Source organism: Bombyx mandarina, chromosome 25, assembly GCF_030267445.1.
Source record: "Bombyx mandarina strain Sakado chromosome 25, ASM3026744v2".
Taxonomy (NCBI): domain Eukaryota; kingdom Metazoa; phylum Arthropoda; class Insecta; order Lepidoptera; family Bombycidae; genus Bombyx; species Bombyx mandarina.
The window spans coordinates 4,051,686-4,068,416 of record NC_143231.1 but is presented as its reverse complement, the minus strand read 5'-3'; the positions used below and the strand labels follow the sequence as shown (position 1 = coordinate 4,068,416).

At 38.7% G+C, this 16,731-nt stretch overlaps 1 protein-coding gene across 4 annotated transcripts in view; it reads left to right on the top strand.

Annotated features, from left to right (window-relative positions):
* The window catches only part of LOC114243933 (uncharacterized), a 463,932-nt gene that overhangs the window by 431,908 nt on the left and 15,293 nt on the right, over positions 1-16,731 (top strand). For all 4 annotated transcript variants that reach the window (XM_089738716.1, XM_028175586.2, XM_089738715.1 and 1 more), the window contains 8 exons: positions 436-613; positions 6,278-6,414; positions 10,610-10,814; positions 11,414-11,578; positions 12,380-12,573; positions 13,588-13,684; positions 15,695-15,943; positions 16,428-16,705. In XM_089738716.1, coding sequence (XP_089594842.1) covers positions 436-613; positions 6,278-6,414; positions 10,610-10,814; positions 11,414-11,578; positions 12,380-12,573; positions 13,588-13,684; positions 15,695-15,943; positions 16,428-16,705 — 1,503 coding nt within the window. The remainder of the gene's footprint in view (positions 1-435; positions 614-6,277; positions 6,415-10,609; positions 10,815-11,413; positions 11,579-12,379; positions 12,574-13,587; positions 13,685-15,694; positions 15,944-16,427; positions 16,706-16,731) is intronic.

Sequence of the window (16,731 nt, the reverse complement as noted above, 5' to 3'; positions counted from 1 at the left end):
ATATTTTAATAAAACTGCTGCTAAGCTATTCAACATCGATCATCTACCCACGAAGGATGCAAAAATGCACGTATTCTAAAGCTGAAGTTGCCTTTTTTTTTTAAATTACCGATCATAAACAAGATTAGGTTTTCCAACCTCATGTGCCACACTTTAAGTCTTGTGTGTGGTTGGTGTACCTTGGAAATTCACCTAAGGATCTATTATAATTTAAAACAATTTTATTACAATTTTATTTTTATGTTAATAAAAAGGTTTTACCTTAGTAGGGTGTTTGAGAAATCGTGCCGACTTATACAATACAAATGAGACTTTGATATCTCAAGCTTAGTGACCGCCTTCGTATTGATGAGTGACCCTAAACGCTTTTGCACATCTAAACCAATAAACAAAAACCTGGTGACCTTCAAGCGTCAACTTAAATTTCTCTAACAGCTCAGTGGATACGAACCACGCTAGAACAGTGTGGCTCCGGATGTGGGCTGCCAGACGTGACGCAGGAACCTTGAGGACGGTGCTAGCCAGACTGGCAGCAATGAGGACTCGTACCGACAGACTCCGCTTGCTCCCCGCTACCCTGCACTTCGATATGCAACCAGCGCTCAGCTTACACGTAAGTTCGAACTCATTGGAACACGTAAGAATAGCCTTAGAATCTACAATAGACATAGAACAAAAAAAAAGGATGTGTGGTGTCGTGGGACACCGGATAGAAACGAAGTTCCTTATTCTAAAAATATAAATTTTAAGTTCTATTCGAGGTGTAAAGAAAATTAAAATTGGAGGTTTCGCAACTACCCGCGATCATTCGGTAACATACGAACTTATTGTGGTACACTTCATTCACGGTTGTTTGCATAAGAATCAGTGTATTGCGCAAACGAACGCTCTGAGATCGTGGTCAATGAATGATAAAAAAATATGTTATTTTTTGTACGTTATTACAAAGTTAAGTCGTACACTGTGTGCATTACTAATAAAAAATCTTACGTTACGGACGTTTTTTCCCGGTTAGCGTACCCCTGCGCATCGTCCCGAACTTCGTTCCAATAAATACCATGCGGTCCGTGCCACGCATATCCGAACACTATGAAGGAAAGCCATATGTGATCGCAATCGTCAGCAGTGAGGGAACGACGAAGAAGAACACTTACATACTTAACTAAAACAGAATTGATAGTTAAGACTATTTTCTATGACTAAACTTTACTCGACTACTTATAATACAGAGGCCAAATTGAGGATAGGAACATGAAATGACTCATCGGCTAGCCTAGCCCTAGAAAACGCGAGCGTGCTACCCAATGTGCCTTATCTCAATGCCATATCTGTTTTCGTTATTACTTCATGTTTGGCAAACTGAAAAAAATAATCACTTTAGGAACACTGATGAATTATATGTATTTAAAATCACTGATATCTTGCTTAAATATCTAATACAAAAACTATGTATACTGTAAACATATTCGTGGCAGACAATTTAATACAGATCGCGTGGTAATCTGATTCACTAAGAACTAGATCAAAGGGCGATGTATGCTTGAATGAAAGACGCGTAGGCAGTTTGGCCGCGATTGTTTACAGGTCATTATCCTCTTAGGTTGAGCCCGTGAGCTCACCTACCGATCCGCGTGAAGTTGGAATACCCTTTTAGGCTACCAACGATTAAGTAGGGAAAAAAGGAACAGGTTATTCAGAGCTCAGTTGCAAACAGCTGTCATTATCAATAAAAGAAATATCGGCTCTGCGATGCTTGTTTGCGGCACACGCTCATCGCAATTTTATTAAGAAAACTTTAGCAACTAACTAACAGCATCCATTTAGCTGCTGATCAGCGAAACAATGGCTCATGTTACAGCCCATTTGAATAACAATAGCTCTCACCTAAACGAAAGTTCTGAGCCATCTTTCTCGCGCAACTGTGATTTACGACCATAAACTCGATAAATTGACTCACAAAAAACGTTAAGAATTATGAAGGAAAAAAAAACTCTGAAAGCAAACTCTGAACGACCTATTAAAAACTTCATCGGGACCTTTGAACGTTTTTCGGGAAGAAATTGTGAAAATTAGATCGACACCAGCTAATATAATAATTATGTGTTAAATCGTTACGAAGTCTTATATCGGTTCGAAACTATCCCAAGGTCTACTTCAGTAAAAAAAATTTTTGATCGTTTATTTCGATTCTAGTGTAGTGTTTATTTTATCTTATGTGTAAATATTAGTTATGGAATCAATTTTATTGAAGAATTTTATTTTAATTTTTAATTTTATTGCAGAAAAATTCTAAATTCTGCAGACTTATTTCTTAATAATTCTAATAGAAACCTATCTAATAAACTTACATAGGTTTTTAATAGTTTATTATTATGGGTGGATGGGGAGGCTTATGTCCAGCTTATCAGGTTGTGTAAGAAGTAAAATATTTTGATGTTTCATTTTGCCCACACTCGTCACACCACGCCACAGTCGTCGTGGCCTAAGGGATAAGACGTCCGGTGCATTCGTGTTGAGCGATGCGCCGGTGTTCGAATCTCAGACGGGTACCAATTTTTCTAATGAAATATGTACTCGGCAAATGTTCACGATTGACTTCCACGGTGAAGGAATAACATCGTGTAATAAAATTGAAACCCGCAAAATTATAATTTGCGTAATTACTGGTGGTAGGACCTCTTGTGAGTCCGCACGGGTAGGTACAACCGCCCTGCCTATTTCTGCCGTGAAGCAGTAATGCGTTTCGGTTTGAAGGGTGGGGCAGCCGTTGTAACTATACTGAGACCTTACAACTTATATCTCAAGGTGGGTGGCGCATTTACGTTGTAGATGTCTATGGGCTCCAGTAACCACTTAACAACAGGTGGGCTGTGAGCTCGTCCACCCTACTAAGCAATAAAAAAAAATAAAAAAAAAACACTCCCGCATATCAAACTATACTTAGCGCCACTATTATCGGACAACAGACGCCCACTGCTGGATCCACTTCGATAAAGCGGCACGACACGAGAACCCTCTCATCGTGGCCGCCGGTAACTACATTCCCGATCCTGCGGACAGAATGGAAAGCAGTCGACGTCGCCCTAAACAAGTCATTTCGGATCCTCCCGATCCACTAACGGTGCTTCTAGGTACCTCAAGCACCGGTCATCGTCCTCGTCGAACCCGTTGCTTGCGACGAAGAGCTCGGCGAGAAAATTAACCCTCAGACACAGCCCACTGAGTTTCTTGCCGGATCTTCTCAGTGGGTCGCCTTTTCGATCCGGTGGTAGATTCTGCGAAGCACGGCTCTTGCTAGGGTTCGTGTTAGCAACACCTCCGGTTTGAGTCCCGAGAGCTCCGCTAGAGTAACGCTGATATAGCCTCTCAAGGCTATCAGCATATAGATAGGAAAAAAAGAAAAGTAAGCTATACCATACGCACACCGGTCAAATATTTTTAATCATATCCACCTACCGAAAACTTGTTTTTTTTTTACTTACTACGACATAATTATACGTAAATGTAGGCAGGCAGGCTTTAACGCAATATATCCATTATCTTTATAAACCACACAAATTTTAGCGCTTAAAAAAATATTTTATCATGATTAGCTTTAAGAAAATAAAAATAAAAACATTACGAACATTCTAGGTTTTTATTAAACTTCAATGTGGTACAAGCAAAAGTTGGCAATGTAATTACCTTTTTCGGCAACGAAACTCTGTCCATCATTCGATATTACGTCTCTCTTACACTCTCCGTTTTCTAACTGGAGTGAGTAAGATAGACAAATAATATCTAAGTACTATGAAAGAAGCTACCCGTTTTATAGCGTCATCTTATTATGTGGAATGTGGATGTATTGTGATAAAAAAAACTACGTACAACGAATGTCTGCTCAGAGCCATTTTATTTTATGTACTTTACATGCGAGTTTGATGAGTCGTTCTTATTAAAAACTTCGTCTAGATGTCATGAGTGGGACAGCCGTTCTACTGTTAATACTGAGACTGAGTAAAACTTTAGAACTTATGTTTTTTTTTTTTTTAATGACTGATTACTGTTGGCCCGGAGGCCTTTCTAGTTTCACCAGGACAGATGGGTGAGCAAAGGCTTAGGTCTTCGGTAACCACTTAACACCGGGTGGACCGTGAGCTCATCCATCCATCTAAGCAATGAAAATGCCACTGTAACAAAATTAAATGTTCTAAATTAATTTGACATTCGACATCAATCACTTTCTAATTAAGCTAGAGGATTTATCACGATGAACATTTGGCTTTTAATCAAAAGGAACAGGTGTCTTAAATAATAATCACATGGATACAGACGTACATATATAGATAATATGGGCAACAGTTATTTGCTACGTAGGTTCCAACATCGAACAGTATAAAAGTAATTACAAAAAAATTCCATTGACGATAACTGTTTGCAATTTCTGATTTTAATGAAACTATCTATGAAAACCACATAAAAATCTTTTCACCATTTCAGGATATAGGCTCGAACGTACAACAAACAACAGACAGAAAATTATTCTAAAAATCGCTGGTTTATGTTCACTTCTTTAGTTACTCTATTTTATTAGTTTCAGTTAATGTGCATGCATATTACTACTCCCTACTGTTTTAACGCATTGATTGTTATAACGACCCGGTCGCACTCACAGCGACTTACCCAACTCTCTTTTTTTTCCTACCTATTCTAATATCTTCGAGTGGTTATTCTAGATTCACCGAGCTAGTAGGTGAGCTCACGGGGCTTAAACCGGGAGTGTTACTAAGACTGACCCTATTAAGAACAGTGCTTCGCAGAATCTAACACCGGATCGGAAACGCGACCCACTGAAAAGATCCGGCGAGAAACTAAGTGGGCTGTATCTATGGATTAATTTACTCGTCGAGCCCTTCGTCGCAAAGCGACGGGTTCGGAGAAGACGGTGACCGGTGGTTGTGATACCTAAAAGCACCGTTAATGGATCGAGAGGATCCGTAATGACGTGTTTAGGGCAACGTCGACTGTTTACCATTCGGTCTTCAGGATCGTGTATGTAATTACCAGCGGCCACGACAAGAGGGTTTTCATGTCGTGCCGCCTTCTCAAAGTGGCGCCAACTCTCCGCCAACCAACTCTCTCTATTGGCCTTACGATATTTTCGGACCTTGCAAGCTTACCAACAGCAGCGAAAGACTTTTGCGTTTTTTAATTCAAAAGATATCATATCTTTAGCAGAATAATTACTATGCGAATTGAGGAATCAACCTTATGTTTCTAAGCTACGGCATTCAGGCCGTGATATCTCTGACCTCGGGCTATATGTTAACATCAGAGCCGCAATCATGTCTCCATTTCATACTATAAAAAAGATGTCGTCTCGCCGACACGGCTGGCACAGTTTAATTAATTTAAAAACGGGGATTTCTAAGTCTTTTCCAACGAGTTGGCTAACAGCCAAACCCGAGTCGCCAGATAGCGCATCGACTTGACTTAGCACCACTTTGAGAATAGTTTGCAACATTGTGGACTTTTCAAAATTTAACTAGTACATTTGTTGTTTGTGTGAGTGTACAAACGCACGCACTACGTATAGAAATTCATAGACACTTATACTGATTTTGTCAAAATCTCAATTAAATAGAAGCCGTGTTAAATACATACTGTCATCAGTTTATGCTTGTCGTTTGAAAAGTTTGCGGATTCAATTGGTAGTGGACAGGGCATATTGCTCGTAGAACAGATATTTGATAGAGTCAAAATCAACAATTTGATAATTGAACTTTTTGTGTCTGAACAGACCCAAAATTAAGGTCTTAATTGCATTACTACGAGAACTATCCTGCCACCCATGAGAATAATTTCGTGGGACGACAGCTGCTCGAATATGTAGCTATAGCTATGAGCTCCTCACTATTCACCGAGCCACAGAAGTCTTGAAGTAGTTAAACTAATATTATCTATACTAATATTATAAAGAGGAAAGATTTGTTTGTTTGTTTGTTTCGAATAGGCTCCGAAACTACTGGACCGATTTGAAAAATTCTTTTTCCATTATAAGCCGACATTGTCCCTGATGAACATAGGCTACTTTTTTCAATATTTTTATAATTTTTTTTTTTGTTTCATGTGTGTTTTAATGTTTCCGAAGCGAAGCGAGGGCGGGTCGCTAGTTCAATTCTAAATTTAATTAACAAAAATTCGAAGCCAAGCCATTTAGGGATTGTTTATACATGTAAACAGTGCTATTCTAGGCCAGCATTAAAAAGCATAAACTTAAGATGAATTAAATTTGCAGGCATTAATCGTAAATCAACGTCCGGAAGTCTGGGAGGGTTCAGAGTTCATTCTGAGCTGCATGGCTTACGGATCTCCACATATCGCCTTCACTTGGTACAAAGATGGAGTCAAAATCAATTTTAATGGAACAACAAGGTCAGTAATTTTTTAAGGTAATCATTTGATTACATTGCCTTTTAATATCTCGCGTAAAATATGCATGGATGAGGTTTAACACACACCTCTTCGGGAAATTCTCTCTCAATATTTGATTATCTCAACAGTTACTCATATTCCACTTATATTTATTCAACCTTTGAATTAAAGTAAGCATAATGTATCGCTTTTAAACTATTTGACTATTTATCGAACATCCGTTGTGAATTCTGAAAAAAGTTTTCAAACTTATCCAACCTGTTTATTCAAACAAAACCTTTCAAGGACAATGTAATTTCTATTCCGGCGACTCGTAGCTATGAGAATTACTTCCAAAATGTATGTTTTAATTTCCCGAGCGGTTCTACGACAGGGAACACGTGCCTTCTATGTATTTTCTCCGTTCTAACTCCAAACTTGGGATAAGTGGTAAAGCTTGAGCTTGGTACCGACGGTAGCGGGAATTTCCCTTGGTCTTCTATAAAACAAATTCGAGTAAATACTTAGAGCGATGTTTTACAACAAACAAAAGAGTCTGGTATATTCTTAAAATACCAAAGTTAGAAATATGGTCGATAGTACTTTTTTTTTAAATATTGATTCACCAACTCGTATTCAAACATCACTCCCACAGTGAAGAAATAAGACCAATCTTATTTGAAAGACGTAAAAGTGGCATTTACGCTGTTATTAATATGAATTTCGCTTAGAAACTACTGAGCACTCATATTGAATTCGTAAATCTATACTGAATATAAAAATGAATTGCTGTTCGTTAGTCTCGCTAAAACTCGAGAACGGCTCGACCGATTTGGCTAATTTTGGTCTTGAATTATTTGTGGAAGTCCAGAGAAGGTTTGAAAGGTAAATAGGTAAATATGAAAATGCTCGGAATTAAATAAAAATATTTATAACAATTTTGTTATCCCTTTGATGTGTCCCCAGTCGGACTGATTCCTTTTGTTTGTTTTAAGTTTATTTTATACAAAAGTTTAGGCCTTTTATTTATCGATTGAGGCACTACGAAGTCTGCCGTGTCAGCTAGTAATTTAAAAAAATCGTCAAAATCGCTTCCTAACCCGCTACCGCCGCTCTCGTCACAATGCGCCAGCTCACGCGTATTACGCAGCATCAGCTTATCCTTATCATATTACTACGTTTGTACCTACTTTGCATCTGTGAATACAATAAACGAGAAGACGCTACCAGCACCCATTCCTTGCGGATTAAATATATTTACGTTGTGTGTTACGTTCACTTGAGAACATCTTTAGTTTGTTTTTGTTCGATTATGAATTTTAATGAAATTCGGGTGTGATTCTAAGCTTATAAACACTACACTTGGTGCTGTTTTCTACTCAATGCATCCTCCATGCTTTTTTACTGGTGGTAGGACCTCTTGCGAGTCCGCGCGGGTAGGTACCACCGCCCTGCCTATTTCTGCCGTGAAGCAGTAATGCGTTTCGGTTTGAAGGGTAGCGCAGCCGTTGTAACTATACTGAGATCTTAGAACTTATATCTCAAGGTGGGTGGCGCATTTACGTTGTAGATGTCTATGGGCTCCAGTAACCCCTAAACACCAGGTGGGCTGTGAGCTCGTCCACCCATCTAAGCAATAAAAAAAAACGTGAAATGTCAAGCTTTTTTTAATATAGTTTATTAGTTAGCGGATATAGTTTGATGGATAGCCCTACACCATATCTTTCCATGAGTGTCGTAACAGGCGACTGACGGATTCACTGGCTTAATGGCAGCAGCGTTCTTTGAGTGCATCAGCTTGAGTACATGAGGGTACAGTGATCGCCAACTGGCACTTTCTTGTGATAGAACGTATTGTAGACCCGAAAGCAGTGGTGCGAAACGACCCACCCAGTTCATGAAATATGAATTCACAAAATCGACATTTTTGTTTTAGCTATGCAAATGCAATTGCTCTTTCTATGTAGTTTACGTCATGTAGTGAATCGTTGCTATTAGGTATGTGAAGCGATCTCTATACATCCTATTTGTCGTAAATATAAAAACAAAACCATCTCGTTCTTGTTTAAGAGCGTTGCCAGCTAATACAATTAAATAACGTGTAAATATTCAAAAGCCCCGATTTTCCACTGCATATGCTGACACATAAAGCCGTTTTCCTTTGGACTCCGAAGTATTTACGTTAAGAGAGCACTAACATAAGTTTAACCCTTGTCCTCGACCCGTTCTAAACTTGTTTTCTGTACAATTCCACGAATGGTTTTATAATTTCGCCCCCGAGGATGTAGGTCACCAGTGGACTGTTTACATATTGAGCGACTATTAGACGACGCGCAAACGAGTAATGAATTCATTCTATCGTTTTAACTTCATTGTTGTTGGTTTTTTCTTTACAAACCTTTCGCCAAATTAAAATACAATCTTAGGGTATTTAACAGTAGGGAGGAAGTAATTATTTTTATTTGTCTGAAATCTTTAAAAATATGTAGAAAAGTACTTAATTATGTTCGCGAAAGCCCATAAATAGTGTTTTGTTTTTTGTTTTATTGCTTAGATGGGTGGACGAGCTCACTCGTCACACACAGCCGACCTGGTGTTAAGTGATTACTGGAGCCCATAGACAACGTAAATGCGCCACCCACCTTGAGATAAAAGTTCTAAGGTCTCAGTATAGTTACAACGGCCGCCCCACCCTTCAAACTGAAATGCATTACTGCTTCACGGCAAAAATAAGCAGGGTGATGGTACCTACCCGTGCGGACTCACAAGAGGTCCTACCACCAGTAATTACGCAAATTATAATTTTGCGGGTTTGATTTTTATTACACGATGTTATTCCTTCACCGTGGAAGTCAATCGTGGACATTTGTTAAGTACATATTTCATTAGAAAAATTGGTACCCGCCTACGAGATTCGAACACCGGTGCATCGCTAAACACGAATGCACCGGACGTCTTATCCTTTAGGCCACGACGACTTTAAACATTAGATCAACCGAATTTTCCTTGGTATCAAATATAGTTAGTTACTCTGATAAGAAGAATAGTAGATATATCACCAAACAGAATTTTCCTTAAAGGACAATGCCCATTTTCTATGGGCGTTTGGGCCCCTAAAAAAAGTTGTCCTGTCATGATGGTTTTAACTTAATTTGATAGACAAAGAAATATCGTTTCATATGCAGAAAACGATTTTTATATTCTCACCCAGGTTTAAGAGAAATCTGTTTTTTTCTGCAGCTAAAATTAAGTTGTTAATTGTTTTCTTCGAAATCAATAATCGCTCTCATAATTATTTACAGTATTAAATAAGTTAATTGTGGTTAATGTTGCTAGAAATAAGCCCTTACGTACATTTTATTATTATTATATCCTCATAATAATAATAAAATGAAATGAAAATCCGGAAGCCGGCAACGATATTGTTGTTGTTGTTGTTGTTTTTAAATTCACCAATAAGCAGCCAAAGAGCGTAGCCTATACAGCCTAGTCTGTCGAAGTTATAATATATTTTTTATGTCAATAAAAAGCCGGTGTATCTCTTTTTATTGCTTTTTGGGAGTTTTGACGTCAACTCGACGAATACCACATTGACTGAGCACGAGTTTACGCAGACCTTTTATACACTATATTACAAATACAAATAATACAAATTACACAATAAACTATTAAAAAAACATTAAAATAAAAATTCAAGTGACGCTTCACTCGGGTTGCTGCCAAAGCTCTCTGATCATATATAATAAGAATAGAGTAATGGTAGGCCATTGATATCTTTACTAATGGAATCATTAATATCTAAAAATATTAAATAATTCATGGTTTTAAGTAATAATTATTATTACAATATATAAATATTGAATTGAACAAAAATAAACTAAGAAGCCTGTGAATTATAAGCATTAGCTATTTTTTTTTATTTGTTGTTCAAGTCACAAAAAACTCTTTCGTTTGACAGCATATAGGTTTGCTATAAGGCTGTATGGGCTAAGCCCTTTGCCTATTGGCGAATTTAAAAACTATGGCATGGATAGTTTTGGGATGTTATCAATTAAGTAATTTATTATTTTGGAAAACAATACCAGGTTGAAAGAAATGTTGATACATAAACTAAACAACGTGAAAAAATAAGGCATAGTTTTTCAAGTACAAATAGTTTTGACATAAAGTTGGCCCACTTTTGGGCATTGTCCTTTACTTTACATCTTGTCCTCAGAGAAATCTGGACCAGGACAGTCTCAGAAGACGCCCTTGGTCGTCGTATGTCGGTACTCGGAGTTGCTGAAGCCAAAAGGCTGGACGGCGGCAAGTGGTCCTGCACCGCTGATGACGCCGGCAGAAGACGTTGCAGAGCCCTAATGCTGGCAGTCCTGAGACCACCGAATATACGGCTTGTACCTTCCACTTTAACAGTAAACAAGGTAAAAATGTACGATGGCATTTTGGTGGACGAGCTCACAGCCCACCTGGTGTTAAATGGTTACTGGAGCCCATAGACATCTAAAACGTAAATGCGCCACACACCTTGAGATATAGGTATGTTCTAAGGTCTCAGTATGGTTACAAAGGCTGCTCCAACCTTCAAACCGAAACGCATTACTGCTTCACGGCAGAAATAGGCAGGGCGGTAGAACCTACCCGTGCGGACTCACAAGAGGTCCTACCATCAGTAAACAACATTATAGGTCGTAGCCTTGTAATTGGCTTGCTAGGTGTTAAGTTCTTTGAAATGAACACCAGCGTGACATTTTTAACTGACTTCAAAGAATAAAGCAAGAAGCTCTCTCTTTCACGACTAGCTTTGTGTTTTCGAACATTTATTTTTAAATAATTATTAATATTTTTATGTTACTTAAACGTTATCTCAACGTGGCCTCTCTTTGATAAATTACGCAATGAACTGAACTAATATTTAGATCGGAATTCATAAAATTAATTTGTGCCATTCTTGTTGACTGTAAGCTTGAGGCGTGAATTTTAATTAAATTTATCCTCTATATACTAATAAATATGTTTTTAGGGAGAAAACGTGAGCATCACATGTTTGGCAGGAGCAAGTAGAATGCACGGCGCTTTGGGGTTCAGTTGGGCTCGAGAACGCGGTCTTTTACCTCTGAATCCAGGTCGAGAAGTGTGGGAAGACTTGTACCCTGCTGGAAGTGTGTTGAAATTGTATAACGTTCAGGTAAGGAAGCTAAACAAGGATACTTCCGATCTAGGACAACGGTGAGAAGAAATGAAATGTAACAATTTAAGACACAACTTGCCGAAACGTAATATAATCCCATTTAAAATCTTTTTTTTTTTCAAGGATCTTTTAGGATGTTTATCAAGGATCTTAAGATAGGACTACGGCCATCGCCAATTCATTCCGCTACCCAGCCCGCATTCAGTATAGAGGGTGTCCCAAAATTCAACGATAAGCCGGTACCGATGTATGGCCGGGTCAATAAGTACCCATGGAAAAAAAATAAAAAAAATCCAGCTTTTTTTTCAAAGTTACATTAACTTTTTTGAAAAATGTTGTAATTTGATACCTTACACCCTATGATTAGATACTATGGTTACAAATATCCCCACTTTTTTTTTTGTATTAGCTACCTAAGTAACATAACTATTAATTGCAAATAGGACCAAAACATTCGTAGTTTTTATATAAAAATAAAATAAACAATCTTTTTTCTGGAAATTTTAAAATATTTTAAATTTTAATCAACTTTGACATGCTACTGTGTAAAAAAAATGTATGTAATGTACTATGGCATGTTATTACAAAAGTTAGCGTAACTCATCACAATTCTAAAATGGTGCAATACTATGACAACACTTGTAAAAATTCTAAGAATTCTCTTATCAATTTTTATTTTTCCATGGGTAGTTATTGACCCGACCATACACCAGGTACGGCTTATCGTTGAATTTCAGGACACCCTGTATATGCTTCTAAGAACCTAAGCACCGAAAACTTAATTTTTTTTTATTCTAGAAATCTGGTGAATTCCGTTGCCAAGTATCTTCAATAGCCGGTACTAACTCTAAAGGAGTGACAATGTGGGCTCTTGGAACTAAAGACGAGGCTTGTGAAAGTGACGCTTCGCATGGTCTCCGATGGCCGAAAACTGCCCCTGGTGCTCATGCCTCAGCATCTTGCCCTCCTGGACACACTGGAGAAACTACTAGGTAATAAACAAAAAAGGTGGTCACGCCAATTTATTTTATCTAGTTTTTGGAACAAAGTTCCTTATGGGACGATGCGGAGGGGTACCCTAACCGGGAAAAAACGTCCGTAACATAAGATTTTTATTAGTAATGCACACAGTGTACAACTTAACTTTGTAATAACGTACAAAAAATTACATATTTTTTTATCATTCATTGACCACGATCTCAGAACGTTCGTTTGCGCAATACACTAACTCTTATTATGCAAACAACCGTGAATGAAGTGTATCACAATAAGTTCGCACGTTACCGAATGACCGTGGGTTGTTGCGAAGCCTCCAGTTTTATTTTCTTTATACCTCGAATAGAACTTAAAATTATTTTTTTTATAATAAGAAGCTTCGTTCCTATTCGGTGTCCCACGACACCACGCATCTTTTTTTTTTCATAATTCGCTTAGTGTGGGTAGGTCTCCGATACCGGCGACTTGAAGAAGGTCGCAGGAATCTCGTAAGTGTAAGCAGCTCAGAACCAGTATTAGACATCTATGGGCTGAAAGATGGATTATTAGAGTTAGTTTAAGACCTAGAAGTCCTACATTGAATAACTACATTGAAGTACTTTTCTTTCTTAACTTCATTGCTTCAGTGTCGTACTGGTGGTAGGACCTCTTGTAAATCCGCACGGGTAGGTACCACCGCCCTACCTAATTCTGTCGTGAAGCAGTAATGCGTTTCGGTTTGAAGGGTGGGGCAGCCGTTCTAACTATACTGAGACCTTAGAACTTATATCTCAAGGTGGGCGGCGGCATTTACGTTGTAGATGTCTATTGGCTCCACTAACCACTTAACACCAGGTAGGCTGTGAGCTCGTCCACACATCTAAGCGATAAAAAAAGGTAATTCAGCTTAATGAATATCATCCAAACCCCGCAAATTATACGATGACACAGCTCAATCTGGAAATGTTGCTGAATATTCTCCAAAGTTATACAGCGCAGTCTGCATAAATAAACATGGTTCTATGTTACAGATTCTGCGAACCGAAAACGACCCAGCACGGTGTTAAATGGAAGCCACCAGATTTCTCCGGATGCGTCGCGGATTCATTAAACGACATTTACGAGCAGGTACGTGTTCCTCGTCCGCGTCTCCTTTGAATGTAACTCACGAAATCTTGACTCGTTTGCGTATGGAACTGTTAAAATGAAATCGTATAGTTCCTTATGCGAAACTTTTGTATTTAATAGTGGAATTTAAAATATATCTAGTGTTGTGTTTTTTTTTTTAAATACACTCATAAGTTATGGAGTTTACGAATATGTTAATTTAACGAAATGAGGCTTTCGCATCTACGTCATCACAAAGATAATTAATAAACAAATAAATAATAAATAAATATTTCCTATCAATCACGCCACGTTAACTGGTCCCGTACTAAGTTCGTAAAGAACTTGTGTTACAGGTACCAGATAACGGAAATAAATGTAAGATTTTCATTATACATAATATACATATATTTAATATGCATCCATAACCCTGGAAAAGACATTTTATATTTATCATAAAAATATCTTCCCTTGGCGGGATTCGAACCCGCGACCCCCTTGTGTAGTGACCATGTCACTTACCACTACACCAGACGGCCGTTATATCTAGTGTTTTTTTTTTTTAAATACACTCATAATTTATGGAGTTTACGAATATGTTAATTTAACCAAAGGAGGTTTTCGCTTTTACGTCATCACAAAGATGTGGGGAAGCTTTTTGTTAGGCCAAATATTATGGGGGAAATGAAAGCACGAAGACTCAGATTTTTTTTTATTGCCCTTGTAGGCAGACGAGCACAGGGCCTACCTGATGGTGAATGGTTACCGTCGCCCATGGACTTCAGCAATGCCAGGGTCAGAGCCAAGCCGCTGCCTACCACCTACGGTGGCTTGGGCGTGTAGTGTGGATAGAGCAGGATTGTGTGAAGCAGACGCGGGTGTACCTAAGGGACGCTGCCCTGTAGAGAGGCCTAAGTATGGCTGGTCTGACGCTGACGAAGGGGATCTACGCGAGTTCCAAGTGCCGAACTGGCAAGATGATGCGCAGCGCTGAGATGAATGGCGGCATTTACTGTCGGAGGTCAAGACCCACTTCGGAGTCATAGCGCAAACGTAGTAACAATAGTAGTAGTAGCTTTTCGCTCGTTTCCCAACAATGTCTACAATTTATGTATTCAGTATTGATAGCTTTGGATTTTTAAGCCTCTTGTGCATATGTATTATAAATACTAGCGCACTGCGACGGCCAACCTATTTTGCTGGTGGAATTTGATGTTGGTTGAGAATTTTGTAATCCCGCACCGTTAGGTACCACCACTCTGCCTATTTCTGCCGTCAAGCAGTAATGCTCGTCCACTCATCTAAGCAATAAAAAAAAAAAAAAAAAAAGTTTGAAGAGTCGAATAGTTGCGTACCATAAGTTTAAGGCTTTGAATTCATGTCTCAATACGGTTGCGGCATTTACATCATTCATGTCTATGAGCTCCGGTAACCACTTACTAACAGGTGGGCCGTGGGCTAATTCACTCGTCCATGAAATAAAAAAATAATTTTAATAATAATATAAAGATAATAACTGGAAACAAATCACGCACACTCACACGGCCCCAATTTAGAATTCGCTATGTTATGGCTACCGGAGACTGATATACATATTTATATATATTTAAATATATTTTATACATTTACACCCAGACAAAGAGCAAACAAACATCACACCATGTTGTCCCGATGTAGCAATTGAACCCACGACCCTCAGCGCAACAATCAGGCGCGCTTACTACTGCACCACCGCTTCAGTCAGTCCGAATTAACATTAAAAAGCTGTGTTGAGCAACAGAGACATTTTTAATGAAAATATTCGAGTCAGAAATCTCCAGATTTATTCATCGTTCCCGGAGACGAGAACTTTAGATTGTAAATTATACACAAACACTTAACTTTGGATATTCAGCGGTAGACAGCGACTTGGCTCTGCCCCTGGCATTGCTGAAGTCCATGGGCGACGGTAACCACTCACCATCAGGCGGGCCGTATGCTCGTCTGCCTACAAGAGCAATAAAAAAATTAAAAAAACACCTAAAATTTCAGTTCACTCACATCTACTTTGGGTATTCCTGGAATAACGTATCGAACGTAGCCCGTCAGTATGGAGCGGTCCTTCGCTCCCTACCATCACATCCCGGCGAAGGGACGCTTCCCCTCCACCAGACAAAAGAAATGCTGCACTATTTATTATCCTCCGCTGGACGACCGGCAGACAGAATGCAAAGTGCTGAGCATCTTCTCAAGATATACGACACTTTGCTCAAGCATCCTGATGCCTTTTTGGATGAAGAGGTACGTTAATATTGGTTCCTGTGGCTCTGGTAAGTGGTAAAAGTCCTCAATAGTACTCCTCCATTGCGATCAACCTTGAATCTCGAATTTGATTTACCTCATTATCTTCTCGGGGCTCCCAGTCGGCTGGATGGTCACTTGATTCGGTCCCCAACCAGACGTTTGACAGATTCAGTTCTACCAGCGACATCTTATCTGAAAGTCAATTATAGCTTCGTAGCAGCATTACAACAGTTGTACATTAAAGTAGATAATTTATCATGCAGCGGCTTGCAAGAACCTGGGTTTGCACGATTTTTTTTTATAAATGCCAGGATTTAAAGGTTCCCACGATTCGCTTTAAAAAGAATAATGTAATAAAACAAAATCTAAGTACATTAGTTAGAAACAAAAACCATACTAACTGCACATTACCTCTGAAATACGACAAGTTTACCGAATTAATAAATCAGCAAATTATTACAAATATCAAAATAATTTTCAGAAAGTCTACGATCTTCAAAACTCGATAGCAGAAACAGCCGGGATGCGAACTAACCTCGACACACATTTCCACGAGTTTACAGTCAAAACGAAACCAGCGAGAGAAGACAGTGCTGCACACTTTGATCTTCAATCAGGTCCTATTGGATCTGAGGAGTGGATGCTGACGTCAGCCGGCACTGAATTACTCGCTAGAACGGGAAACGCTACCGTTGTTGCTGTATTGTATCACAATTTGGGAACAAGATTACCTTCTTTAAGGCGATCCGTGGAGTATAAGTGAGTTTCTCAATTTCTGTGTTTTC